Genomic DNA, 26,506 nt, shown 5'->3' on the forward strand with positions numbered 1-26,506 from the left:
GCAGAATGACATTAGCAATTTGATCAAGTAAAAATATACTCATTAGTACTCATTCACATTATTGAATAAGACAAAATATGAAAATGAGCTGCAATCCACTTTTTAATTATGGTTTAAATTTAAATAGGTTCGAAAATGTCAGGCTCTTCTTCTGTGGGCAACTTGAGATAATTATCTAACATGTAAGGAGCTAATTATAATTACATGAATGTGTTTTAGTCTCTAAATTGGGAGAAGGTACAATGGCATTACAAATAGGAGTGCTCACACTGAGATACAGTATGAACCAGTTTATCCAGTATCATCATGATAAACCTGTAATGTAACTTCATTACAAATGTGACTAGCAAGCTTTCCTTTTCTGTCATATTGATGAAAAATGCACTGACTAAATTATGAATGTTATATTTAATGTTGTGTATGAACGTTTTGTTCCTGATGCTCTAATGCTGGTTTGTTGCTATACAGTGCTATTTCAGCTGGGCGCTTTAATGTGTAAAGGGTTGTTTTCTCGGTGCCACTGACTTGCTGGTTAGGAACGATCGACTTCTACTGTAGGTGTACATGCAAACCGGATGCATTCTGTGAGGCGAGGAGGAATCGCTGGGGCAACCTCTGACGGTGAAGTTTGCGGTTTCGGTGCCGAGCGGAGAGGAGAGTTCTGCTGGGACTGTTTCTGAAATGGGGGAATGGTTGTGTTCCGCAGGGCAGCTCAGACGGGGGCATTACAGTGCAGGAACAGATGTATCTCCTGTATGATGTCAAACTCGAGTGTCATCAGAACGTCTCCTTACAGGACCCTACAGGTAAGAGCCTCCATTAGTCCTTCTTTTTAAAAAAATCAAGGTTAGAGAGCTCGCTGTCCCTTTATAGCCTCTGTGGAGAAACGCGTTCTGAGGGTATCGGGGGTCCTCGAGGGTAATCACAGGATACTTTGCACTGTCAGCCAGAGATGACTCAGGAGGGAAACCTTTGTACTTCGCAGCCTCAGACAGTGATGCCTCAGACAGTGATTCTTTCATCTTCATGCCGTGCCTATTAAGCAAATGCAGCTCCCCTCCTCACCGCCCCCCCCCCCCCCCGCCGCAGTTCTTCGTGGGGTTTTTATAGTCATCTCCTTCTCTGTTATGCTTCCTGCTTTCCTGCTGGGACAAACCCACAAACCCACACCCTGCCCTGCTGAGTCAAAACTACCTTTTTCAACAGCAGGTCTGCATATCCTCAATCACAGCCCTCTTCAGAATAAACAGGGCTTCTGAAAAGAGCAGAGTGGGTTGGATACACGTCAGACTGGCACGGCTGAGCCATGAAGTTTCTCATTCGCAGGGAGAGGCCAGGGGGCGTGGTCTCTCACACGCAGGGACAGGCCAGGGGGCGTGGTTTCTCACACTCAGGGAGAAGCCAGGCGGTGTGGTTTCTTCTTCACAGAGAAATAACAGAAATGGACTTACAGATTTGTTGCCTGTCAGGCTTTGCTTTGACTGTGATTCAGAATCAGGAGAAACAAATTTACAATTAATTGTTGTGAATTCCAAAAATACGGAAAACCACATGTATGTAGACACGTTCCTCCACACCTGGTGCTTGCGTTTTACAAGCAGAGGCAGGGAAACGTCCACTCTACATGAAATGAATCAATCATTATGTTTTGTTGATCGCACTTCAGAGAGAGCATGTTTTTTTCCTGCCCTATTGACTCCGTTCAAATGATAAATCCCTAATGGTAATATATTTCAACGGAAAAAAACAATTATGGTATCCTGTGAGCTCTTTTTCAGGTTGGCTTTAAACTGATTTGCAAGCAACTAGGCAATAAATTCAGCTGATCCTGAGCATTTAAGATAAGGAGCTCCGCCTCAGAAAGAATTATAATATGACCAGACAGCAATCAAAGATTGTGAGCATGCTTAGCTAGATATAATGTCTGAAATCAGTACTGCAAATGTTGATCTTTAAATAATCTGGGACAACCCATGATTTTCAAAGTGTCTATTCATGTACTGCTGAGCAGAGAAGTAGCCTACACCAGTGAGTCTACTGCATCCGAGCAAAGGGAGAGGGCACAAGTGCAAGGCTATGGAAATTTTCACTGTAAACTGTAAATGTGATTGTGTAGGCAAGCTTTTTGAAGTTTTTACTATAAAGAAATAATAAAATCCTGAATTTGTGTGTGGTAATGTCCGGACTGTACTTTGTCTCCTGGAGAGGACAGGGGAACATAAATCCATCCTCTTTAAAACCAAATGAAATCGAGGCACCAGAATTTATGCACACACGTGAGTTTATAATCTAGGCGTGAGGACGTGAGCTTATAATATAGAGGTTTGCGAGTTTCATTCCCAGATTGAGCACTGAGATTGTACTCTTTTGCAAAATAACTGCTTCAGTATGTTCAGAAAACTGTTCATACTGTGTAAATACATAAATTGTTCTGGATAAGAACACTCGCTAAATGGCTAACATGTGAACGCAGACAATCAAGCAAACCCAACCTGATGAATGTGGTTGATGGGGCCAAAGGGCCTCTCTTAGCAAGAAGAACAAGGGTTGAAATTACGTACAGCAGATACCAATGCGGAACATTCCATGCCTGTCAATAGTTATTTTGAAAAAAAAAAACTAAACAAATTGGTTATATTTTTGAAGCTTTTCAATTTGAGATGCTTTTTTAAAAATTGTTGCACAGGGTCACTGAAAGCCCTTGGAACCCTGCCTAATGGAATGGATAGAGTTATTAAATCACACATTTCCAGGAGTGAAAGCACAAATTCACTCAGTCACCCAACAGGAAGGACACTATTTCTATATGCAGCAAAAGAGGGTTACTAAAGTGTTTAATAATTATTATTCACTCCACTCAATTGTTTCCTTCTGAAGCTAAATGCAGTCGGAAATGTGTAGAAAATTGGGGGTAATCACTGGTAAAATAGATTCTTGTTTTTGTCGTTTCATTCAGGACAACTTACAAATTTAGACGAAATATACTCATGATTATGCAAAGTAATTATTTTTGGTTTGGCACTGAATGGATTTGCTTTAGGTGCATCTGTGCACTCATCAGCATGAACTAACCTGCCAAACAGGGAGCACTGAACATATCCCCTACTAGACACCTACAAGTAGATCCAAGCCGCAGGCTGAGGATGGGGTGTCGGAGGGTGAGCACAATTCTGTGAGCTGCAGCAAAGATAACATGCAAAAAGCACCTGAGAAGCACGACTGTCAATTTAAAAAAGGCACTCCATTAGTAATGTGTGCATGTGATAATTTGAGCATGAGAGGCTGCTACGAGAGCTGTCTGCAGTACGTTCTGTCCTCCATCAAAGACACAAATAAGTCATGTGCTTTTTGAAATGATAGTCTGCACTGAGCGACCTAGGAAATGCTCAATATGAGATCCACGCCTTACCCCCACACCATTAATGGAGAAGATCAGGAAGTCCCACCATAGACACACAAAAGCAGAATCTGAAAAAGAAAAAAAAACAGCTTTCTAGTTTTTCATCTGGGGTTCTATTGAAAGTGAAAAACATAATATCTGCAGATGATGACTTCATACTGTACTGGGTCAGACTGCTCTAAATGTACATAACTGTCTGCTACCCACCCGCTCCTATTTCACCCAGATGACCTTTGCCCTCCCGGGTGGGACGGCTTGATCTGTTGGCCACGGGGTTCCCCGGGTGCTGTCACCAAGGTCCAATGCCCACGCTACGTCTATGACTTCAATCACAATGGTAGGGCCTACTCTTCATTTAAGAATCACCGGTATCTGTGTGTGTGTGTGTGTGTTCATGCATGTGTTTTTGTGTGTGCTTTTTTGACTGCATCTGGTAAAACATGTTGAGATTACAGTTAATTTGCTTTTCGAGGGTGGCATGGCTGAGAGGTTGCAAGATGCCAAGTCACAATCGGTGAAATAAAAGAAAATAAAACAGTAAAAGAAACTGACATAATATGCTTCAGATTGCATACCTTGTGGGCAGCAGTGCCTGGATATGCATTTGAATCAACAGCACAGATGATGAGGGGTGCATCATGAACATGAGTGGGCATTCGAAATTAGGGAGATAAAAAGCATTAAACGTGTTTCATTAAACGTTTTTAAAAAGATGGCAGTGGGTGAAAAGAATATGTAAAAGGCTTTGTATTTGTATTAATGTAATGCCTCATGATGAAAAACTTAAAACAACTCTTCTTTTAGCAAAGCCTTTAGCTAATTTCTCAACAAGGTTATAAATGTGACCTTTTTATTAAATCTACTGTAGCTTTAGGTACTTGATATTCAACCCAGTCAATTCATTGTGTGTGTGTGTGTGTGTGTGTGTGTGTGTGTGTATGTGCGCGTGCATGTGTGTGTGTGTGTGTGTGTGTTCCAGGTCATGCATACAGAAAATGTGACATCAATGGCTCTTGGGTCTTTGTTGAGAGCTTGAACCGGACCTGGACAAACTATTCAGACTGCTTGAGATTCCTCCAACCAAACAACCATGAGGGCGGGAAAGTAAGTCAGGGCAGCTCTTTATAAAATCTGAGGTGAAAGGGGATTGGAATGGGGCTCTATAAAAACTGCTTTCAAACACTCTTTTTTCTCTCCATGTGTGTTCAGGAGGAGTTCTTTGAGCGTCTTTACATTATGTACACTGTAGGATATGCAGTGTCCTTCAGTTCTCTGCTAGTGGCCATCTTCATCATCGGGTACTTCAGGTAGGACCGCAAATATCTTTTCACGTTTGACATTTGAAAGCCTTCTCTTCGCCAGGTTTTTCTCTGCAAAAAATGAACGATCAAGAGAAAAGCACCAACAGCATGTTCCTTTAAGGCATAACCTGGAAGAGTCAGCCATTATTTCTCCCTCAACTGATAGAAGGCAACATTTACAATAATTTCTCTTTTCTTTTTGGAAGATAGAATGTTGTGAGAATCATTTATTTTAATGATTGTGCAATTAAAGTGTTGCTATGGAGACTTGACAAGGTACAGTCTTGGGATTTTGATTGGCCGTGTACAAATGAGAGAACCGAAAGTGCATTTAAAGTAGGTCTGATTTAAAATAGAGTAAAATCCCATTTTCAGAGCCTGTCCACTGAAAACTGTGTTAGGTCCACGTGATGTTCCCTGCAACTCTGAGCGCTCAGTTCCTCATTTAGGTTACTAGATAAGAGGTTAAAACCATCCCAGAATCCACAATCAAGAGTCAATGTGTCATGGTTCTGTGTTCCTGTCCGTGTTTCCTTGTTGGGCCGCCAGATGGCGGCACTTCGGTTTTGTGTCCTGTTTAATTGTATTATTATTTTCAATTATCCAATTAGTGTTTGCTGGTTGTCTCGTTTTCCCTTCCCTCTCTGTGGCCTGATTGTTCATGGTGCCCTCCTGTGTCTCGTCAGTGTCTGTTCTATTTAAGTTTCCCTCTTCCTTGACTCAGGTGCTGGATCCTTGTGGTTATGTCTGGTTGTTTTGTGCGCCCCTACTCAAGTACCTGCTCCATGTGTTACTGCCCATGTTCTGGTCTCCTTGTGTTTTGTATTTTCTGGATTTTCTTTGTTCCTGTGTTGTTTTAAGGTTTCCCTTCGTTTGTTGAAAGTTACCCTGCAAGGTTTTTTGTTCCCTTTTGTTTCCTTGTTTTAGTAAAGTCTTTTGTTCTCTGATCTTTGGATTTTTGAGTTTTTCCCCCTCTGCGTTTTGGTCCAAACCCCGCACACATCCTGACACAATGGTTCAATTGTAATAACACAGTTGCACTGTTATATTAAGTCTCACTTCATCTGAGTAAGCAACATTTTTTGCCAGTTAAAAATTTAATAACGTTGATCACATATTGCACTGGATGTCCAGAAAATGTAATAAGAATAAGAAATGATGTCTGAAAAAGTTGATTTGTCCATTTAAGGAAGTGAATAAACACTCAGTACAGTACTGAGGAGCACACTATTCTTCTCTAATGCAGAATAGAGAATCCATGTAGAACAGATCATCATCTCAGACTCAGGCTCAAGCAACACATTTCAACCAACCTGACGTGCGTTCAAGATGGCGACAGTTCACTAACGTTCGCGAACATATTCAAACATATTCAGACTTTTTTCTGTTCGCCGCAAACGTTCGCCATCTTGAAAACGTCTGGTCTTCCTCAGTGCCAGCTTGCTCTTCAGTGCCCACCTGGTCTTCCCCAGACATGCTAACTGGCTGTTTGCACTGCTGGTAGAAGTAACACATGATATTTGAGTTCATTGTTGGTGCTGCTCTAGCCACTTTTGAGCACAGTACCATGCTCATTAAAATGAGGAGATCTCATAAATGAAGGACTCCTGCAGCTGTGCCTCTTGTTAGGAACATCACAAAATACATTAACCCTGAACACATTGACTCAGACCATCTCAACACTTTTTTATTTAGCATTTACTTTTACTTGTTTTAGATTGTTGTACTTACAAACACATGCCAAGGAGAAATATGAAGCAAATGGCCCTGAAAGGCTTAAAATACTTTCCTCGGGGTTTCATTTCCCAATAATGACTCCAGCTGCCTTACAAACAGAATCTTTAGAAATATCTTTAAAATGGAAACCGAGAGCAGAGTGAAGCAGTGGCTGTCAGAGCGTTGTAGTGTAACCAGGAAAGGTGTTACAAAAGGATACATCAAAGACAGTCAGTCATATCACAAAATGTGCATCTGCTGCTTCATGCTCAGTTAGAGGAAAAAATGATCCTCAGACTGAATGAAACATGTTTCCAAGCTTGGAAGAGCGCATCAGTGGGGTTATAATACTAGATGTGATGTCATCTCTTTTTCCCCTCAGACGTCTTCACTGCACCAGGAACTACATCCACATCCACCTGTTTGTGTCCTTCATGCTGCGAGCCATCAGCATCTTCATCAAGGACAGAGTCGTCCACACCAATGTTGGACTGCAGGATTTTGATGCCGCGCTCATGGATAACCTCAAGACCATCTCCGTGGCACCCCTGGACAAGTCTCAGTATGTGAGTGCCAGTTCTTCCGCAGACAATACATTCAAGACTCCCAATCCTCTCTCTCCCCCAAATTCAAATTACTAAGCCCCCAGTGAACTTGTTGACAAAAACTTGAACAGCAACACACGTGGGTGATAATCATGAGTTTGCAGTGTTTTTTTTTTTTTTTTTTAGTAAAGCCTTGCTTGTTCCCCCCTGCTGTTCTAACAACAATAGTTCTACCAGCACTTCCCTTCTTTTAAACTTGTGGAAATTGTAAGGCTGCAGTGAGGATGTAGTGGCCATGAGATGTGCAGTGCCGATATGTTTTTTTTCACAAAGGATGATTTTTCATTTGGTAAATTATCCATTCAGCACACTAGCTGAATGGATAACACAGGAGAGTAAGTATTCACTGGGCAAAGGCATTCACAGTGAGAAGCTTCGCACAAAGGCTGAGGTCCTTTTTTTCTTTCGAAAAACCAGAGCTGTATGCATTATTACATGTCGTTCCACATTACAGCAGATGCTTTATATGAGGGTGAATCACGGGCTTGCGCAGGAATGTCGGAGGGCAAGGACAATCAAAAACATCCTGCTTGCGGGAAAAGACCACCCCCGCCAGCTCTGTAGGCAACGAAATCTCACCTGCCTCCTACTTCCAAACGCATGTTTCTGTAAATCACCTTTGTATTTTCAATATTAGCCCTTCAGTATTCTGAAAGCATGTAAACAGCAATAGGACATCCTTAAAATATCAGTCCCTTACTTTAAGATCTGTTTCACTTTGTAAGCAATTCCTCAACTTACGGTATCAGCTCGAGCAACTTTAATCGTGAGATTGCTTACCATTCTTCGCCATGCGGTCAGTGCTCTTGTTTTGCTCGTATGGAATCGGTGTCTGTTCACTACTGTGAGGACTGCGGACCTGGTCATTCAGGATGATGAGTGGAGCTATTGAGCCAAGCTGAGCATGCACTTGAACCAGGGACAGAGCATTCATGTATCACCCTGTAGTGCAGTCACGTTAAATGGCAGCTGGAGAGCAGCAGTGCCTGGCGCACAACGCTTCCCTTTATTCATCCAAACTGCTGCATATTGCAGTACTCAGGTGCACAATAGAACGGTATCCAAGGCGATATCCATCATGATATTTTTGAGACAAGTCTGGTGTAAAAGCACTGTAAAAGTTTAGTGAAAGGACGAGCAAATCATGTTCACACTTATGTATTTGTTAAAAAATTTACATTATGTACTTGACAGTCTTTTCAGATTAATGCCAGTGATTGATTTGAATCAACCTGTCAATTAATGCGCTGCACAAACAGAATAGCTGAGCAGTTGTTGCCAGAAGCTACTGAAATCTATGTTCTCTTAAAGTTTCGTTCAAACAGGAAATCATTGGTAATCAGATCAGCTCTCCCCAAATGTAGCCTTCAGCACGCAGTTATGCAGACCTTAATCTGCATTGCAAAGGCTTTGATTTTTTTTTTTTCCAAAGCCATTACTAATATATGTGGGCAGTGATCCTGTGTAGCTCTCACTGTTATGCTCACCTGTCGGGGGTTATGACTGTGCTTCTGAAAGCAGCTGCAGGATAGAAATGACCCAAGCTAATACACCGGGGCACTCACCACCATACGCCACCTGCTCGGCCTTGACCAATCCAAGCACCGGCTCAGAAGCAAACAGCCCCGTCGTGTGTTGCCATAGTTTGGTTAAAATCAGTATCATTAAGTACGGTTTTGTGCAAATTTGGAAAAGGTGGCCCAATGCAGCAGTAAACCTCCTCAATCATTTGAGAGACCCGGCATGTCCTTCTGTTCTCCTTTCGGTCGTTACCTAATTAAACACAAGGGCATGTTTCCAATTCCATTCTATCCCATCATTCCATTCCATGCAACCACACCAGTAGAACATGTGTTATCTTAACTACTAACGAAAATAACGAATAAAGAAAATAACAAAACACTAAATTAAGACTGCGACTGTTAGCCTGGTTTGGCCCAGTTCCCACTGACAGACATTATCAGATGGGCCAGTGGTTGGCCAGGTCAGAATGCCTTGTGGTTAGAGCCTCTGTAAGAACTTAAAATCCTCAGACAAGTCATCCCAAAGATTTTTTTAAATCGTACCCTCAACACCTGCTCGTCATTTGGCATTAAAGTGATGATGGATCAATGCGTTAAAAGATCAGGTATATTTGCTCTCCAACCAGACCTGGGTCCAATACGTATTTGTTTTGGATTCAAATATTTTTCTATGCTCCATTGATCTTGCCTGGTGTAATTGAGCCTGCCAATATGACCAGAAGGCAGGGTTTGTAGTTTTTGAGAGTATTTAATTGGTTCCAATACACCAGACAAAATCAGTAAAGCGTAGAAAAATATTTGAATCCAAAGCAAATACATATTTGACCCAGGGTTGTCTCCAACAAACCAGTGTGTCCTACATGCCACAGAATATCCATGTAAATGTTAAAACATTGTCCTTAAAAAATCATGATGTCAAGTATTTCTAAAATCTGTTATGACAGATGAACATGTACATAACAGGATGAGAAAATCATTTTATATCAAAATGTTAACCGCCTCAGTCACGCTTTAAATGAAACATATCTCATAAAGTCTTTATATACCATATATAATGCCTTCATAAACATGACGTAACGGCATCATAAATCATACATAAGCAAATATCATTCTTCATAAAGGGTGACATAACATGCATCATGTTATGCCAAATGTGCATAAACCAACAATGTCACCTGGCCAATGGCTCAAAATGATAAAGGGTGACATAAACCATGCATATGCAGGATGCTACGCTAAGCTTTGACATAACTCATGATGTCACTTGATGTCATGAAACAATCCAAATCAACCTAAGGGAAGTTAGTCCCCTTGCCTCCTGTAACAATGGTAGTAAATACAGTATCTCTCATACTAAAAGTGTGCCACGTAGTGCTGCAATAGCTAATTTACTAAACAACTTAGTGATGAAAATGCCCTTTAAAAACTCTCACCTACTCTTGGCTCACAAAGTGATATGAACCTTCAGTCCTTCCAGGTTTGTTCCATCCACTGGACTCTGAGGTGATGTCCCTGCCTCTACATCGCATATGCTTTTGTTCAACATCTAATGACTTTCTATCCTAATACCAGTTATAACTTCTGTTCTGTTTTCCTTCATGAACCTTTAGCTACTCCTTTTATTAGCATATTACTGCACAGTGCAGTGACATGCATCCTATAAAGCAACATCCTTTCCAGTGTCACTGTCCTAATTCTCATGTATTTCATTATAAATCATTCATAGATGCATTATGTAATATTCTCGTATTCCTGTAAAGTCCATCTTTTAAAGTGACACCACTTTCATTGTTCATAAAGCTAAGGTATTGCCTTATGATAAATACATTGATGTTCAATGAGGTCTGCTTCACAGCCTTTAAAGTGAAATCATTTTATATTCACAATTTTGTGGTATTGCTTTCAAAATACTTCATAGATGCTTTATGTATCATTATACTGTGTATCCTTTGAAGTGAAGCCCTTTCAGTATTCCTTATGCTGAGGTTCTTCTTCATACATGATTCATAGAAGCTGTTTGTAGTATTTTACTGTGTGTCCTTTAAAATGAAACCTTTGTTAACATTTATATTGCTAAGGTCTATCTTTATAATCTCCACAGAAGCTTAATAATGTATTCTACTGTACCTGCTTTAAAGCAAAACCAGTTTCCCTTTAAAGTGAAACCAGTTTCAACTTCATTAAAGTTAAGCTATTTGCCTCTATTTATATGCTTATTGTAGTAGTCTACTGGTCAAAGTAAAACCATTAACATTCATAATTTGCGGTATTGCTTTTAAAATCATTAGTGGTACTGTCACAGAATATTGTGTGCGTGAGGAGTCAAGGGGACTGACTTCCCTCTGGATGATTTGGACTGTGCCATGACGTCAAGTGACATCATGAGTTATGTCACAGTTAGCCTAGTATCTTACATGAGCATGTTTTATGTCGCCCTTTATAACATTTAGCCATTAGCCTGCTGACATTGTTGGTTATGCCAAATTTGATTGCACATGAAGGTGTTATGTTGCGAAGTGTGGCATTTGCTTATGTATGATCTATGACACCATTATGCCATGTTTATGAAGCCGTTATATATACTGCACAAAGCCTTTATGAGGTGCACTTCTTTTAAAGTGCGACCGCCGCTGTGGGGCATTTCACTCAGAAAGGTGAGTGTTTCAGCACTGAGCACTTTGATTCTGAGCAATGCCTCCGGGTTCCTCACACTCCTGTTAGCATCGCTTTCCTCGCTTTGAGGCGCCGTCGATTCGTGACACGCTCCCAGCGTCCCGTGTTTCTCCAGCTCTCCCCTCAGCGGGCACAGCTTCGAGGATATGAACCGAACTTATTAGCAGCCCCCGGGGTACTTAAGGAGCGTCCTCCTCCTCAGCAGAGAGAGGAAGTGTACACACAGACTGCGGGTCTGCGGTGGGAAGCAGGGTGTATCTGGTGGGTCGTCCCCCCGCTTCTTTGAACGATTTAACGGTTCTGCTTGAAGAGAAAGACCTACGTGCTGCTGAGCCCTTCTGCGTGTGTGTGCAAGCGAAAGCCACGCTGTTGCCAAACGCAGCTCTGCTATGCAATTACAACAGACACTAATGTCTCTGCGGGTCAGCTGTTGTCAGAGCACTTGACATGTGCAAGGATGAGCTCTGCCCTTTTAAACAACCGAGACAGGAAAGTTAGAAGGTTTTTTTTTTTTTATTTCAGTGATTTAGCAGCATTGTATTACAACTGAAGAGCAATTAGACCCTCGGTTAACAGCGAACATGGAAAGTGCATTAAGTGGCCTGTGAAATGCAGTCGTAACAAAATATCGTTCCCAAGTCTTAGACTGTGACGAAGAGCAAGAGAACATTGTGATCAGTCGGCCCTTGTTTGTTTCTGAGATGCAAGGCAAATTTCCCCAAGGAGACATAATAAACAACTTATCATTATGCATTGAAGAATCAAAACAGAAAAATTACACCAGTCTTCTTTCCCCAAACACATTTGTAAACAGGTTACAGAGATTTGGCACGTAATGTATCAGTGTCACTATTGCCTTTACTAAATATTTTTCATGTGTAGTATTATTTAAATTTAAATTTAAATTAAATTAGGATTTGAAATGAATCATTATTAAGTTACATTTATTCACCGTGCGTGCAGCATTTGAATTGCCTCCCGCCCCCACATACTACTAAGCCCAGCTCTACATTGATTTTTCTGTCTGATGTAAAGCACATTGAAATGCATTTTGTTTGACTAGTGCTATACAAACAACATTAATTACTATTTGTTGTTGTTGTTATCATTATTCTTTTGTTGTTGTCTTGTTTCTCCTTTCTGCCCTTGACAGATCGGGTGCAAGATCACAGTGTTTCTGTTTATCTACTTCCTGGCCACTAACTACTACTGGATCCTGGTGGAGGGTCTGTACCTCCACAGCCTCATCTTTATGGCCTTCCTCTCCGACAACAAGTACCTGTGGGGTTTCACTTTGATCGGGTGGGGTGAGTCTGCCACCTCAGACCATGAGTCACACAGCTCAGTAAACTTGGGCTGGAGCTCCGGGCAGGTGCCCAGAGCCGAGGAAGACCAGAAAAAACACATTGTTAGGGGGTACAAATGGTAGATTAGCAAGCAGAGCAGAAGAGAGAGAGGTGCCTGCATGCAATAAGGAAAACCCCGGTGGAATAAGGCTATGGCAGCATAGCTAAGGGAAACAGAGGCAGGGGCCAACGCAGCCATGAGGGCAGGCTTGAGACAGTCATCACCAGACCATGACCGGTTCAGTTTAACACAGCACTACCAATGATGATCTAGTGACAGCACTAACCGCTCAGTCCACCAGAGACCCTATAGCTATGCCCGCCACCCACTCCTGCCCCTCAAATATAGGAGAGACTAAAAAGATATGATATATATAAAGTAAGTGTATGTGTGTGCTCTGTAGGCTCTGGATTATACAGGCAACATATGCGTATTCTATCTGTACATTACAGATTAGACAGGCAGTGTATTTGTGTGTGAGAAGTAGGTTATAGGTTATACAGGCACCAGATTAAGAAAAAGTAACAGTTTGCTAAAATTCTGGCATTCCAATTGTGGTTGGAACAAAAGCCAGCGTACACAGGTGGCCCCCAAGGCCGAGGTTGGGAACCACTGTTGTAATACATAATTTTTTTCTTGGTCTTTCTGGTGTAATACCTCAGACTGTATTGTTCCCCATCTAATCTGGGATCCTCCTGAGATTTCTTCCCACCAGGCAGTTCTTTACCTGGCCCAGTATTTGCGGTTTTCCCATAAAGCATCTTTGTGACAGTGTCCCTGTAAATAGTGTTATAGAAATAAAACTGAACTGCAATGTACTTGCTGAGTATCCCAGAAATATAACCCAGCTCATGCACACACACACGCACACACACAAACCAGAAATCTGTTTTAGAATGTTCTTGTGAAATAAATATGTTTGCCTTGGCCGCAAGAACAGCAGGGTAAATAAAGCAATCCACTTTTTAAAAAAATCATACAAAACATAAAGAATAATGTTTCTATTTTTAAAATGTACTTCGTTTTTCTTTCTTCTTCCAGGTGTTCCTGCTCTCTTTGTGGCTGCGTGGGCGGTTGTGCGGGCAACGTTAGCAGACGCTCGGTAAGAAACACATCAAGCACTTTCCATATTCGTTGGACACCCTCATATACAGTACCTGTCATGTGATCTGAGCGAAAACACAAAATCAGAAAGATCAAACAATCTCATTCTTGATATGATCAAATTCAACCCAGATTTAAACCCTAACCTAGTCCCTAACCTGTAGGGCCGGGTTCCCAGACAGGGATTAAGCCGAGTCTTGGACCAAAAACATTTCCCCAATGGAGGTATCCACAGAAAAGGGAAATTTAATTTTGGACTAAACCAGCCCGTAGTGTTAAATATTCTACCAAGAATCTGAATCTGAATCTTGAACAACATTCTAAGAAGTTAATCCAGCCTTTAAAGACACTATGAATGTAATGCATGCGTCTATTTTCTCTTGGCTGGAATACAGCAGTACTATGTACAAGAGTCTCATGTTCTTTTTCACCTCCAGCTGGTACACAGTTTAGCAGCAGGCTTTTATCTAAATCAATCAAAACAACACACATTTACCCAGCTTCCCCTCACTAGCTGCCAGCTGCTTTTTGAATACATTTTGATAATTTAATTTAATTATTCGATTATGTCTAAGCCACAACATGGTTTGACACCTGAATACATTGTTGACTTTCTAAAGCACTCCTGAACAAAGTCATCCATGAAAATGAACAAATAAAGCCCCCTCAAGACTCCCACATCTAGACTTCAACAGGAAGGAGATCATGCTTTTTCTGTGGATGTTCTCTGGAATAGTCTTTCAGACTTTCAAGGAGCTGCTGAATCTCTCCAAAAAAAATGGAGGATGTTTTCCTTTTACTTCACTTTGACTTGCTCCTTTATAAAATGGTATTTTAAAAAACATTTAACCATTTAAAAATAGCTGTATGCCATGACTGTAGTTCATTTTTGCAAGATGATGATGATGATGATGATGATGATGATAACAGGTTACGGATAGTTCGTTTTTTGCAATTGAACTATTTGTTACCTTTATTTTGTAATGTTTTATTTAGAGAATTTCTTGACAGCAGAGAAAATAACCATCTATCCATCAAGCGGATGGATAGATATAACCAACTGGCACAGTAATCGGTTAAAGTGAAAATTTGGTATTAACCCTTAATACACCAGACTCATCAAAGTATAATAATCTATCTCAATTTGTGCAGTGAGGCCAAGAATCAAATGTCCTTTTAAAATCATTCAGTAGTGTATAGAGATAGAGACTGACATTCATTTAAAATAATTCTACCCCGCAAATAAGACTTAATTAGGCCATTCTCTGCTGAAAACATTATAAGCTTCTCTCTCTCTCTTTCTCTCTCTCTCTCTCTCTCTCCCCCCCCTCCTCTCTCTCCCCCATTTTTACTGCAGCTGCTGGGAGCTAAGTGCCGGCAACATTAAATGGATATATCAGGTTCCCATTTTAACAGCAATTGGGGTGAGTCAATAAAATATGACAATGTTCAGAAAACACGTGCACTCAGTGTTCAGACTGGGTGAACAGGGTCACTTTTAAAAAGGTCTATTCCATATCGAGGCATAATGAGAGTGAAGCAACAGATCACTAGAGTTTTGATATATATTCATCCTATGTTCTATCACACGAAAAGCCAGAGCGATTAGATGGCTCTGCCTCTTCCTCTCTGTGGGACCTCCTAAAAAGTATGGTTTACTTCCTGAAAAGTGTGCCCCCGAATACACTCTACAAAAGCCCAGAAATAAGTGCATCATCCAGGGATTTTAAGTGTACTACACTTCCAGTAAATGTTGCCTACTCACCAACTTACTCATCTAGTATGCTCAGCTTATATACTAAATAGTATGCAAGTAAGCTGTTTCAAACACGGTCCTGGTCAAGAACTACGGTGTGGAAAATCTTTTGGAATTGATTGCCCTGCGCCTCGTGTCTAACCCCTGTCTTACACTAGATATGCATGCTGAAAGTGCTCATGCAATCTGAGTGCTTGCAAATTCCCACTAGATACGGTTTTTACACAGTAAAATGTCCAGTGTTAATTCAATTCTAACAGTGTAAATTTAACTCTTAACAGATAAGAGTGTGACCAAATGTTATCTGTTTAGAGTTGAATTAACACTGGACATTTTACTGTGCATTAAAACACAGCCTGCGGGAAGAGAGAGAGAGACACAAAAGAAGTCGAACTACTACTTATATAAATATTTATTTATTTAAAATTGAATGACCTATAGTAGATTCATGCAATTTGAGCCAGCCTGTGATCGAGGCTCATGAAGGTAGGCTACTGTATCTACTATTCCCTGCATGTTTGTGGGTATTACCCACATATTACCCACAAACACGTTTGCGGGTATTACCCGCAATCATACAAGGAACAGTAGATAGAGTAACCAAACTTCATGGACCTCGACCACCAACAGGTTCATGTTGCACAAATACACAACTATGGCAGTGGTTGAACCACTCTTGCAAACGTTTTTCCATGGAAAGTAGATAACTCATGCGCAAAAACTCACTAGAAGTCGTTAGTTGACCCCATATGCTAATTTGCATATTTTTGATATCATTGTATATGTATTTGCATATGAAAACATGCATTACATGAAGTAAGGAGATTTTCTGAAATTGCAACCATAAACATTACATTTAATTTAATTTATTTAATTAATGTATTATTTTATAGTGCATATCAATCACTGTAGTCTTCTTTCAGTGTAGTGCAGTGTATCAGCCTATTTACAGGCTGTATTATCTGTATTGAATCCTTTAGTGTTTATGAGCCAAAATATGTTTATAAGATGGCCTAGAATCTGCATTCACATGACAATATAGTGTTATCATAGTATGGTTATGTCCATGAATACATAATTCATTCATTCAAAGGAAACCGATCTAGAGATGTGATTATATATTAGACTACTTTATGTGTGGGGTTTTTCATAGCACAGAAGGTTCAGTGTGATTTAGCAATGGTGACAAACTGATCTGTGATCACTGGTTCAACAACAAATGCCATGGAAACACATACGTCCGTCTGATCTGTTCAAATATAGAATCTCTAAGATATATGTGTCCCAATTGTCTTACCGTTATTTTAGCATACCACCTAGCTGTTGCTACACTCGCTTCTCTCTGCACTCACTAAAAAGTCAGTGTTATGTGATCTGTAGAGTGATAGCTAGCACAGGGTAGACTCCAGACCCAACAAGCAGTATAGGCGAGTTTTCCAAGGTGATGCTGCCCCAAAAAGTTACCAGATTTGTCCCTATGCTCTTTTTCCCACGGCGTGCAGTAATGACATAAAAGAAAAAAAACCCTCCCCACAGTTTTCAGCAAATAATCAACATCACTGACGTAACATTTAAGTTTCCCTAGGACAAGACAGAAAAGACCCTGTCATTATGAAACATTATGTTATCTCATCTACTGTATATCATATTATATTATAGCCTATATAATTAACCAACAAATTTGGGCAGAAAATAAAAATTAATGGAATGTAGTCTGCATTTTAACGTGTATGTGTGTGAGTTTTTAGCCAAACTTTAGCTCAGTTTATTCAGTGTTATCGATTATATTCAGGTAATCAAGTAGTAAATCGATTCTTCCTACCAACCAGGTCTCTGAAATTACTTAGACTGCTGTGTACAATTTTACACTTGACGACCAGTGAAATTGTTTCATCTGAAAAAATTCTTGTGCAGCCCAATGATAATTTTTTTGTACTTTCACATCATAGTGGGAGATAGTTGATTGCTGCCTATATTTGTACATAATTGTACAGAATCAAAGAGCTGCACTACTCTGCTCTACTGCAAAGAGTTGCATTCATGTTGAGCAAAGAGGTCATTATATCCGGTTGTAGCCCACCGCGCTAGCACATTCACTTATAGCAAATAGAACGTGTATGCTTTCCCGCAGTCTCCCACTCACTGTTAGAAATTAAAACCAGCCTTCTGAACTGATCTGCTATGATTAGAGTTCTCCATTTTAAGATTCAGGAAGTACAGTTTTAGCTTTTCGTTTCAGGCCGGGAATGCCTTGTTCTCGGTGAATGAGAGCTCTCGCTTCAGCTACTAGGCGCAGAAACCTCAGTCAGCAGGAGCCACTGCCCCTATATTTGTTCTTTACCAGCACTTTACTCCCTCCTCCTTTGCTTTCTCCTGCTTCCACTGATCTTTAATGAGCCAAAAAAGAACCTGCATTCAGAGATGTTCCTCTGAAAAGAGAGGGAAAAGTGCAGAAAAATAAGGCCACAGTGTACTGCTGTCTTTTTTAGTAAACAAATAAGTGACGGAAAGTTAATGGTCTATTTTACCATAGCTGTCTTTGTGAGTTTGTCCTTCCACAAACTCCCTTCTCAGTATTTTGTATTTCATCAAAGATCTTTCCAGGCCATGTTTACTGGAATTTTAAATTAGGACCTATTACTGTAGCTTAGAACATTTTGAGATCGCTCGATATGAAGTATCTTGCCATATCATTTGAATTTAAAACAGCAGATATGTTTATTCCAAAGGGGTACCTGCAGACTTACTATTTAGATTTTGCTTGAAATATATTTCAGACAGAACTGCATTCCACATCACTGATTTCTTGTGAGGTTTTAAGACAACACAGGTAGTCTTTTGGAGCAATGTTGAACTAGATTGTGCATTCTTACTAAAGTAATTAAGAGTCTGTTTGTATCCAACAGAGGCTTACTGTAACAGAGTACCATAGAAGCCTGACACTGAGGAACAGACATCTGCTCAAGCTTTTAAAATCTGCTGATGTGGATGAGATGAAAGCGGATTATTCTTGCAGTATAAAATAATTAAAGCTGTGTGTTTTCGAGAATGTTTTATGATTAGATTCGACACAGTGTAGATCTGTTAATTAATAGATATCTTTTTTACACCCTCCCCCCCCCCATCCCCTCTTTCTTTCAGCTGAACTTCATCTTGTTTGTAAATATTGTACGAGTGTTGGCAACAAAGATCCGAGAAACAAACGCTGGATGCTATGACACTAGAAAGCAATATCGGTAAGCCGCATGGGTCCACTGGCTTTTGAATGAGGAACGACGGGTAAATGGCCAAAATTCACAGCGAACGACCGTTGCATTCTTAAACCGATTGAAAGATTCAAAAATGCACTTGCTGAGTATAAGCAAGTCAATTGGAAATAAGAGCATGCCTGAATTCATGCCGTGAAAAGCATTAGTCTCTTGTTATTCTTTTTGTACTTTTTAAAATCTTTGTAGCATTCTCCTTCATTTAAAAGCCAGAAAATGTAGCCAATTTGTATTGACTACATTTGTATTGACTACTTTACCATTGTACATGCACAATGGTTGTCAGTCTCACTGTTACTCTGTTCATCACAATACATAATTTATCAATCTTCATTATTCATTATTTATACTTCACTGGTCATTATTTTTAAAGTATATATCATAAGGACAGCAATCCTTATTTTCTTTTTTCTATTTATCTTTTTAATATGCATATGTGCAATGTGAATGCCAGTAAGAAGCACAGTTCTTTCCTAAAAACAGGCATTTGATTTTGGAAAGTAAATTTTTCAACAAAAACAAAAAAACAGTACACATGATGTTGCCTGCATCATTTCTCAGTCAATAGATAATATGGTATGATCATTGTTAATAAGAATGAACTATGCACTTTGTGCAGAAATATTGGGCCACATATTATGGGTGTGCTTATAATGAATATGAAAAAATAGATTGCATGATTCCACAGAAAAATCAGTGAGCTCTGTGAATGTGAGTATTTTGCAGGCACTGTTTTGCTGGACTGGATGCAACCCAGGTACAGGCAAAATAAATATGCTTTACTGGATTCCTTTGTGTGTGTGCTGCATGGGTATTTCCCTCCAAACATGTGATTCAGCTTCTGAGACACAGCGGCATCACTTTATCATAAGCATAGCAATTATACCCCGGAAAACAGGTTCAAAGGGCAGTGAAAAACATTCATCCAAGAGATATGCAAATTGAAATTTTCTGGTGTTAATTGGGAAGAGTACTTGCTGTGACTTTTATCTAGCAGGCTTTGTGAAGATCCACGTCTCCTTGTTTTTTCTCCTCTCTCTGCTCCTCCTCTCCCCACTCATCTTATCCCCTCTCTGCTCCTCCTCTCTTTTCTCCTCTCCTCTTCTCCTTCATTCCTTTCTCCTCTTATCCCCTTTCCTCTCTGCTCTTCCTCTCTCTTCTCTCGTCACTTCCTCTTTTCCTCTCTCCTCTCCTCTGTTCTTCTGTCCTGCCCTGTCCTCTTCAGGAAGCTGGCCAAGTCTACTCTGGTGTTGGTCCTGGTGTTTGGGGTCCACTACATTGTGTTTGTGGGAATGCCGCACACCTTCAAGGGAATGGGCTGGGAAGTGAGGATGTACTGTGAGCTCTTCTTCAACTCCTTTCAGGTGATCATTGTCATTTTCATGCACTTCAGCTCGGATAAGGTGTGGTCATGGTAAACTTTAATGAATGGATTAGCTGGGTAACTCGTAGTTCCTTACACAATGTGCTCTGCTCCTGTGTGACAGAATGACAGACTCTGCCAAGGGATGAAAAGACTGAAAGCTATTCTTTGCTTTTTAGAAGATTACTGGACGTGCTTCACATCTTAGGTTTCATATTCTATTGCATTTAGAGAATTGGAACAAAGTGGAGTTTTTTTCTTCTTAGTCCTGGGAGCAAAATGGACACGGACAAGAGCCTTCGTTCCGTCTGCAGACTGGAATATCACCCACTCAGCTATATTGCCTCTGTTGATTTCTGTCTGTGTCTGCTCTATTTCTGGCCTCTCTGACATGGTGTGGCAAACACCTGAATAAATATGTTCTAATTAAGTCTCTCACTTATTAGATCCCCACCGCTTCATAACTCAAGGAACCACTGGTGCTACCCACACACACACCCCAAAAAACCACAGTCAAAAAAAGACTGGGGAAAAGTCGAACTCAAAGTCCCTGACGGTGTTAAATATGCATTCTCGGTAGCACGATTCAGCCGGGAGCAGAAAGTACAGGGACTCGCGTCTACCACCTGTCACCTTTAGGCATTGCTGCTGGAAACCTTTGACGATCAGCCACTCAAGTTGTCTCATTAATGCCATGGGTTATGTAGCCTCATGCTACCTTTGGCATAAGCCTTGCTGTAGCCCAAAGATCTGAGAGAGCTGCCCCGAGAGAGCGAACTATGTGCGAACAGTGAGCCCTGAGGGGAGTACTACTAAGCAAGATTATGGGGTTAGCTTAGGGGGTAACTTAAGTTTAACCCTGGGTTTGCCGTATCAGAAAGATAACTATCTTTAAATCAGGGTATATCACCATGGTAATTTACACTGCAAAGCTAACCTGGTCTGGGGCAGGTTACTTTCAGCCTATCAGACTGAAACATGTAAAAGCACCGCCCTTTGACCAATCGACTCCTTGGAAAAAGGCGTCTCCATTCCTGTAGAATCCCGTAGAGCTCAGAGATTATTTAAAGACCGAATTCATCCGCTGGTCTTTTTCCGAGGATACATAGAGTAAACATATAGATTCTCAGGGAGTTCAGGGGTTTTCCAGTGCATACCACCAGGCCGGAAAAATCCTAGGGGAAACATTGATATTTCAGGAATGTACTTTCAGTTGGAAGAATGCATTTTATGCTGGATGAACGTGAAGAAATGTCATAAAAGATAAATGTTTAACTTAATTGCTTTACTTGTTGTGTAATTCAAATTGTGTTTATTAGAATGGCAAGATTAGAAATTTTTGTTCATGAAAGTTAAGGAAACAGAACCACAAAACAATCGATATTGGCCAATGTTCTCCCCAAATTATCTGGAATTGGTATGTTCACATCAGTGCCTCCCGTATTGAGAACACATGGAAAATGACTAAATGGTTAAAAAAAATTTCAGTGGAAATCAGTGATGGCAGTAAATTGAAGCGAAGCTTGCTGCAACAAACAATTATTATTATTACAAACAAAATAAGCATAACAACATGACAGATTTTAAAGTTTGGGTTTGGTACATTTAATGACCAAGTAAAAGTTGTTTAAAAAGTTGTATGAAGAGCCCTGCAGATCGGTGTTGTGAATTCACATGAGGCAGAAAGTTTTGAAGCTACTGTATGTTTTCTATGATTTCTACTGCAGCTGCTGTTGTTATTAGCGACTTTGCATCATTGCTAGTCAAATAATGCTGTCTAGTTTAGTCTAATGTGACAGGACAGGGGTTTCCAGAGAAACTATGGTGCTGGTGATGCTGCGCTTGACTTTAGTATTTTTGTCCATTTTTTTTCACTGATCTTATCGTCGTTGCGATTTGGCCGTAAAGAGCTGAATCAGCGAAACAAGGAAGAATGAGCTATTATTTTAATAAATGCAAACAAAAGGTTGGTAACTAAGACCCAACACTAAAGCTGCTTTTGGTCTCTCTCTCTCTCTCTCTCTCTCTTATAAATATAAGATGCATAATACTTGCATGGCGTCCCATTTAGCTCTTCAGCTCCTTGAAAGAAAGAGTGGAATTGAGATGCAGAATACAGTACCAAGCCACTTACTCTTCTCTCGGGTTTGATAATGGAATCTAAATATTATCTCTGCTGTCCTGATAGATTTACAGAACCGCATTTAGTACAATATGTTGTTGAAATATTGAGTGTGTTTTAGGTCATGTGTTCTTACTGTTGGAGATGTAATACTGTCACTCTTAGCAATAAAATAGGAGAAATAATTGATTGAAGAAAAAACATATTTGTATTGTGGACATAAACCGACTCTAATTTCCTCTCACAGTCCAAAGACAGGTTGGGTTAATTTGAGAGCCTAAATTGCCCTTAGGTATGAGTGTGTGCGTGAATGGTGTGAGTGTGCCCTGTGATGGATTGGAGACCAGTCCAGGGCGTATTCCTGCCTCTCACCCGATGCATGCAGGTGTGACGAACGAGTTAGCGATTTGCCTGAGGCTGAGGTGGTATTCGAACCCAGGCCTCTCACTCATCCATTTGTTTCATAGGTAAATGCGTTATCGGTCAGCTAAAGATGAAATCGACCCCCAGCCAGGAATTGAATTTGAGGGAGTGTTGTCATGGTAACCTGCAACGAGCGCTTCACTCTAATGCACCTTTACTGTGCTTCACTAACAAACTACACCCTCCCGCCCCGCTGCCCTTACCAGAAATAAGTATGTTAGAGCAGTGGTTCTCAAACTCGGTCCTGGGGGACCCCTGTGCATGCTGGTTTTCATTCCAACCTCAACAGCAAGCCCAGAATTTTAACAAGCTGTTAATTTTCTTAATTAGGTGCTTTTCATGTTTTAGAGCTGGGGTCCCCGGTCTTATCCAGAAAGGGCCAGTGTGGCTGCACGCACCTGATCCTGATTCTACTAATCAAGGTGCTTAGCAATGACTCTAGTGATTGATTAGTATAATCAGGTGTGTGCACCCACACCGGCCCTTTCTGGAACCCCAGCTCTAAAACATGAAAAGCACCTAATTAAGAAAAATTTACAGCTTGTTAAAATTCTGGGCTTGCTGATGAGGTTGGAATGAAAACCAGCATACACAGGGGTCCCCCAGGACTGAGTTTGAGAATCACTGTGTTAGATAATGGATTGATGGATGGACATAAACCATCCACATTTTGTCTGAGTTTGTGCACCTCAAAGGTTTTGGATGCGCTACCTCCCTGTGGAAGGCTGACAACACAGTTTTTTTCTGTCTATGCATGAGGTTACAAGGCCTTGCAATGACAGCTATTGTAAGAGAACAGTAGAAAAAGGGAGAGAGGAAGGAAGAGAGAGATTGGGGCATAGATGGAAATGGACAATGAAAGAGAATGAGAATAACAGGAGGAAAGGAGTGAGAAAGGTCAGAAGAAGGAGAGAAGGAGGAAAAAAGATGAATTGTGCAGGTCTGACTCAGTATATCTCATTCACGGCTTTATCAACATGCTTATCTGCCATCTTTGTGAGCTGCCATTTTCAAAGGTCAGGGCCCCCGATTCTTTCTAACAAAATGCCATTTTATTTATAAGTGACTTGAGTGTGTGGGGAAAAGTGGGCTTTCATTAATAGTAACCACCTTTTCAGTTGTATATTTTTTTCCCTTCCAGGGATTCTTCGTTTCTATAATCTACTGTTACTGTAATGGGGAGGTGAGTGTCTCTCCTGCTTCTCACATCCATACTGATGTAGCTCCACAGAGAGCCTAATTTTCACATCATCATGTAGGTACCCCTTGACTGACAGAGGATAGCAGTTTATATGGGATTCAGTTGGCTTTTCAAATAAACAATATCTAAGTTCTGAACTTTTTATATAAACAAGTTCATGGTTGTTTGTTATGAGCAAGGCTATTGTCACTGTCATTTAAGCCTCTTTGTAAAGTGCCAAAATATTAATAACTGAAGCACAGGTCTGACTTTGGCCCTTAGGAGGTAGTTCACATTAGCTTTTGAATGCAACTGACAACAAACAAATAAATTAGCAATGCTATCTGCAATAAAAGTAGGTGACCAGTATTGAATTATTTTGAAGAAAATATTACTCCAATATACATATGATAAGGCCAGATTTGGCATGTCGTCTTTTTATCTGATGAAGCTTGGCAAAATAAAAATGCCAATCTGGGAAGCTTGAAAGCTTAGGGCTCACATGGGAATTGCAATGTCCGGTTAAATGTCACAGGTTGCCCTTTGAATTTTACTATCGACACTGAAGCTTTGAGGAACAGAGGAGAGGCGACGGCGACCCTGGAACAGCCCACATTTTGAGTTTGTATTAGGGTCTCAGTGGGTCTTTAATTGCCCAAGCAGTTCCCTTTGATGTCTGAGGAGGAGAGAGCACAGTCATAAGATGGCAATCAGTTGAAGGAGAATAGAGCACTTTGGTCTATTATACAGACCATGAACAAAAAAACAAAACAAAAAAAACCCGATATCAAAACATCTTAAGAACTAAGCATCCAACACAATTGCCCATCCCACGAATACTGGATTAGCCAGATCATTGAGTTTCACTGTTTATGTAGTATAAAGTTGGGTAAATGAAAGAATTAAGACAATGGCATAGTGCCATCCTCATGAAAATGTTATTTAATACACATGCAAATTAAAATAGACTAATATGCTGTGTTTTTAATCCAGTACATAGACTATGTTTAAAATGTGCGGAGTATTGATATGCATTAAATACTTGTTAGGCTCTTGTATATTTTATCATTTAACATATGCAGAATGTTGTCTTAAGACATAAGGTGTATTATATTACATAAGGTATATATAAGTATCTTTGCCGAAACATTTTCACATGGCTTGCATTTTACCTGTCTACAGGGGTGCCGCAAGTAGTTTTTAGGTCCCATGAAAATATCTCATCTCACACCACCATTGAAGTTAAACATGATCCTACTGTATTTTTTGTGGGCCCCCTGGCTTTAGGCCCCCAGATTTATGACCTTTTTTTTATCCCCACATTAATTTTTATCCCCACGTACAACAGCAGGGCCTGTACACACAGGTAAAACGTGACCTGACCCCTCTGCCGCCGCCCCCTCTCTGCTCAGGTCCAGACAGAGATCAAGAAGACGTGGACCCGCTGGAACCTGACCATGGACTGGAAGGGCCCGGTGGTGTGCGGCCGGTGCCACTACGGCTCGGTGCTCACCAACCTCAACAACAGCGGCACCAGCCAAATGCAGCTGGCGGGGCCCTCGCGGACCAGCGCGCTCTTCTCCAGCCGCGTGTACCGGAGCAGCGGGCGGCGCACGGCCAGCACGCACACCGCGCTGCCCGGGTACGTGCTCAGCAACTCTGAGGCCGACAGCATTCCGCACTCCATCCCCGAGGAGCAGGACGACAGCGCCAAGCAGCTGGACGACATCTCGCTGAAGGAGTCTCCGCCCGTCATCAGCAACAGCGCGGAGGACACTGAGGAAACCCTATGAGCGCAGGGTGCTGTGCTGTGGGCTTTAGAACACACACACAGCACACGCGTGCACACACAGCACACACTTACACACGCACACACGTACACACACACACACACATACGCACATGCACAAACACACACGCACACACACACATACACACACACGCACACGTGCACACACATATGCACAGCACACAAGTACACAATGCATATTTACACACACACACACACACAGCACACACACATGCACAGCACGCAAGAACACAACACATACACACACACACGTATGCATACACGCACACATGCACACACGCATGCTCACACTCATTATCACACACACAAATACATAAACAAACACATATACACACAGTCCACAAATGCACGCAATCTCACACTCATGCATCCTCACGTACTTGTACTGTATATGAATCCACACATGGTACAAAGCCAACTGTGTCAGCAGCACTTCTGGACGTGTGAAATGGGACACCACAGCAACTTTGTGAATTGCATGAGGAATCAAATTTTAGCCATTTTGTGGATAACCACTGTTGGACATGTGCAGAACAGACATTCCACAAAGGGAGTTTTCATCACTTAAAAGCACTGAATTCATGGTGGCTTTCTGAGTGCCAGATAACAGCAGGGGACATTTTCCTGTGTGGCCGTGACTAGAGTTTCCTCTCAGACAGAATTATTGACAATCATGTTCTGTACATGTACCTATAGGTACAGGTACATATCAAAGTGCTGAAGCTGTTATATGTTTCTGTGTAAAGTATGTGTGAAACGCATGTGTGTCCAAAAAAAATAATGTGACATGCTCTGTGTGAAGATTCTACCGTGCATTCTTCTGACTGTCCCGGTATTTTTCAAAGGAAGGGGGAGAAAAAGCAAAATTCCTATTCAAGAAAAAAATGCAGCTGTGAACTCTCACGTGTCATTGTGTG

The 26,506-nt window shown here is 41.0% G+C and overlaps 1 protein-coding gene across 1 annotated transcript; it reads left to right on the forward strand.

Moving 5' to 3' along the window:
• Nucleotides 1-712: 712 nt before the first annotated feature.
• Nucleotides 713-26,506, forward strand: pth2ra (parathyroid hormone 2 receptor a). Its single transcript, XM_064326723.1, has 12 exons — nucleotides 713-806; nucleotides 3,627-3,737; nucleotides 4,380-4,504; nucleotides 4,610-4,707; nucleotides 6,800-6,983; nucleotides 12,372-12,525; nucleotides 13,607-13,667; nucleotides 15,027-15,093; nucleotides 18,567-18,661; nucleotides 19,917-20,055; nucleotides 23,741-23,782; nucleotides 25,192-26,506. The coding sequence occupies exons 1-12, from the start codon at nucleotides 743-745 to the stop codon at nucleotides 25,570-25,572; spliced, it is 1,521 nt and encodes a 506-aa protein (XP_064182793.1). The 5' UTR covers nucleotides 713-742; the 3' UTR covers nucleotides 25,573-26,506.

Source organism: Anguilla rostrata, chromosome 3 (genome assembly GCF_018555375.3).
Source record: "Anguilla rostrata isolate EN2019 chromosome 3, ASM1855537v3, whole genome shotgun sequence".
In the NCBI taxonomy this organism is placed as follows: domain Eukaryota; kingdom Metazoa; phylum Chordata; class Actinopteri; order Anguilliformes; family Anguillidae; genus Anguilla; species Anguilla rostrata.

What these genes read in the sequence shown, in the direction of transcription:
- pth2ra (XM_064326723.1), top strand. Translation starts at nt 743, where the DNA reads ATGTATCTCCTGTATGATGTCAAACTCGAGTGTCATCAGAACGTCTCC. An exon ending in CCATTTTAACAGCAATTGGG is followed by an intron (nt 15,094 to 18,566) that starts GTGAGTCAATAA and finishes TCTTTCTTTCAG; the next exon opens with CTGAACTTCATCTTGTTTGT. An exon ending in GACACTAGAAAGCAATATCG is followed by an intron (nt 18,662 to 19,916) that starts GTAAGCCGCATG and finishes TGTCCTCTTCAG; the next exon opens with GAAGCTGGCCAAGTCTACTC.